The following is a 3,704-nucleotide window of genomic DNA, read 5'->3' on the forward strand; positions in this document are numbered from 1 at the left end:
TTAAAATTTTGATATTGCATTGAGCTCACATAGTCAATGCTCTTCCAACACAACAACGTTGGGTTATTCCAGTTTATTTCCCGCCATTTTCTTTCAAAGCCACACTTTTTCTCAACCATCTCTAGCAGCCCCAGGCTGAACAAGACATCATGCATTCAATATCTGAAGAGCTGCGAATCCATGACCCATCTCAAACAAATCCAGACCCAGATCTTCCGGGTCGGGCTCCACCAAAACCACGACACCCTTAATAAGCTAATGGTCTTTTGCACAGACCCATATCTTGGGAACTTGCACTACGCTGAGAAAATCTTCAGTTATATCCAAAACCCGAGCTTGTTCATATACAACGTGTTGATCAAAGCATTTGCAAAGAAGGGTAGCTTTAGAAAAGCCATTTGGGTCTTTGGGCAATTGAGAAATCATGGTCTTTGGCCCGATAATTTTACGTACCCATATGTTTTCAAGGCGATTGGGTGCTTAGGTGAGGCTTGGGAGGGTGCTAAGGTTCATGGGTTTGTGTTGAAGACTGGGCTTGAATTTGATACCTATGTTTGTAACTCGCTTATGGACATGTATGCTGAACTGGGCATGGTTGAGAATTTCAAGAAGCTGTTCGATGAAATGCCTGAGAGAGACAGGGTGTCTTGGAACGTTATGATTTCTGGCTATGTTAGGCGCAGGAGGTTTGAGGATGCTGTGAATGTTTACCAGCAAATGCGAAGGGAGAGCAGTGAGAAGCCTGATGAAGCCACAGTTGTAAGCACTCTGTCAGCTTGTACAGCATTGAAAAATTTGGAGCTTGGTAAGAAAATTCACGGTTATGTTGCAAATGAGCTTGGATTTACTACTGTCATTGGGAATGCTTTGTTAGACATGTATGCTAAGTGTGGCTGTTTAAGTGTAGCCCGGCAAATTTTTGATGAGATGCATACAAAGAATGTGATTTGTTGGACCAGTATGGTGTCTGGGTATGTGAACTGTGGTCAGCTGGATGAAGCTAGAGAGTTGTTTGAGAAGAGTCCCACTCGGGATATAGTTCTTTGGACAGCTATGATCAATGGGTATGTGCAGTTTAACCGTTTTGATGAGGCAGTGGCTCTATTTCGAGAGATGCAAATTAGAAGGGTTAAACCAGATAAATTCACTGTGGTTGCTCTCCTCACAGGTTGTGCTCAGTTGGGAGCTCTAGAGCAAGGAAAATGGATTCATGGATACATAGATGAGAATAGAATTTCGGTGGATACAGTTGTTGGCACTGCTCTTATAGAAATGTATGCAAAATGTGGGTGTGTGGAGAAGTCTTTGGACATTTTCTATGAGTTAAAGGAAAAAGATACAGCCTCTTGGACTTCGATCATTTGTGCGCTTGCCATGAATGGTAAGACAAGCAAAGCACTTGAGTTGTTCTTAGAGATGAAACAAGCTGGAGTCTCACCTGATGATATCACATTTATTGGTGTTTTAAGCGCTTGTGGTCATGGAGGTTTGGTTGAGGAAGGCCGCCAGTTTTTTAATTCTATGACAAAGCAGTATAAGATTGAGCCGAAACTAGAACACTATGGGTGTCTTATTGACCTTCTTGGTCGAGCTGGAAAGTTGGACGAAGCAGAGAAATTGATAGAAGAAGTCCCTAAAGAAAATAATGAGATTGTAGTTCCACTTTACGGTTCTTTGCTTAGTGCTTGTAGAATCCATGGCAATGTTGAGATGGGTGAACGGGTGGCTGAGCGGCTGGTGAAAATTGAGTCAAGTGATTCCAGTATTCATACACTCCTTGCCAATATTTATGCTTCCGCTGACAGATGGGAAGATGTAACAAAAGTGAGAAGGAAAATGAAAGATCTTGGAGTCAAAAAGGTGCCTGGATGTAGTTCAATTGAGGTTAATGGGATTGTCCATGAGTTTGTTGTTGGAGATCCATCTCATTCAGAAATGAGAGAAATATATTCTATGTTAGATAGAATGGCAAGACCTTTGTTGGATTCAGAAGAGAGTGAGATTGAAAGAGAAATCCTGGTTCCAGTTTGTTGGTGAGGAACAAAGCTGCATTTTCATAATTTTGGAAGCCACAGTGGAACTATGAAAAAAAAGTTTTAAGACAATTTGCAGTTTGCTCAACAATAAACATTATTTAATGGGAAATTCTAAAGGAGTGGTACAGGTGCTTAGTCTTAACAACTTGTCAGGACTCGTGACCAGAGTCTGTCATTATTCATATGGATATAAAAAGAATCCATTTATGTTAATAATTACATCTAGACATCAAGAGGAAAGGTTCTGACAAGACACTAGCGTATTCATTATAGAAACCCTGCTCTACTTACCAGATTTTTGGTCATGTTGGCTTTGGGTCTATGCATATTGATGTCAATAGTTCATCAAATTTTGTTTACTTAAACTACTACAGGGGTGAGAAATTTTTCTGTAGTTTATTGTAGAAAAGTGTGGGTTTATGGGCGTAAATGTTGTATTTCATACTACAATATTATCTCTTCTACAATTTTGTTTGCAGAATAACTTCAATATCTAATCAAAAAAGTGTGATGGGATCAGATATTTTGGTTCCCATGTATAGAGAATTTGTTTTTCAAATTGCTTGCTCTCCATAAAGTCCAATATTTTAAGCATAATACAAAACCAAAAAACTGCAATGTTCTCCATAAAAACCATTCTCGGTGCATTAATGGTTGAACCATTAATGGATATGTGATTTTGATTCCAGCAAATGATATAATAATGATTTGATTATTGTGCAGTATGGACTATTTGGTGTGCAGTTTGACAGTCTTTGTGCTTATGCATAAATGGTGCTGGATTTTAGCAGGAGCATCTTCGCCACTTGCAGGATGCCCTACAATGCAAAGACTAACAGAGTCTACGCATTGAGAGTAGAGGGAGAGAAACATGGCAATTTTTCATGTTGTAAAGGATGGGAAATTATTTTTTTAGTAGGATGAGGCGTAAAGAAGAGAGGGAAATGGAATGGTGCTGCTTTCATCTGTAAAAATAAGGAAGGAAGAAGGGTTATGATGGGCTGTTTTAGTGGGACCGTAAAGCTGAAACAGGAAGCTATATGAATAGGGATTAGAGAGGCATTGCTGGCTGCTTAGGATAAGGAATTCCCAGAAATAATTTTGGTAGCAGAAAAGGAATTAGTTAATCTTGTGCAGGGGTAGAAGCAAGCAGATTGGAGACTGAGGAGTATATCACTATTTTGCAGGATATGGAAGCATTGAGTAGCTTTACTAATGTCTGGTTCAAGCACTTTGGAAGAAGAATAGTTCAGGAGGTGGACCAGCTGGCTATGGTAGTTGTAAATTTGACTTGGGACTGTATGTAGCTTATTGGATTAGAGTGGATATAGTAGTATTTGTAGTAGGGTGTTGATTTAGTTGTATCTTAGTTTGGATCTATTTGCAGTTTGTTGTATTGCTGGTGTAATCCTTGTTAATTAGCTGTGATGTTGTCATGCTTGGTTATAAGCTGCGAAAAAATATTATTTATTTCCTGCACTATAAACTAAACAAAACTCTAATCAAGCAATCCATGATATATAATACTTCTATAATAATGACCATCTATCATTAGCATGATTAACATGAAAAACATTAAGTCACTTGCATGGCCGTCATTAGCATTAAGAGAGTACTAGTAGGCCCACTAATACATAGCTTGAAATTTTATCATAACCGCCAAAACTT

At 38.9% G+C, this 3,704-nt stretch overlaps 1 protein-coding gene across 1 annotated transcript; it reads left to right on the top strand.

Annotated features, from left to right (window-relative positions):
* On the top strand, positions 1-3,405 carry LOC115977009 (pentatricopeptide repeat-containing protein At1g31430-like). Its single transcript, XM_031098628.1, has one exon. The coding sequence runs from the start codon at positions 37-39 to the stop codon at positions 2,035-2,037; it is 2,001 nt and encodes a 666-aa protein (XP_030954488.1). The 5' UTR covers positions 1-36; the 3' UTR covers positions 2,038-3,405.
* Positions 3,406-3,704: the final 299 nt, after the last annotated feature.

Source organism: Quercus lobata, chromosome 2 (genome assembly GCF_001633185.2).
Source record: "Quercus lobata isolate SW786 chromosome 2, ValleyOak3.0 Primary Assembly, whole genome shotgun sequence".
NCBI lineage: Eukaryota > Viridiplantae > Streptophyta > Magnoliopsida > Fagales > Fagaceae > Quercus > Quercus lobata.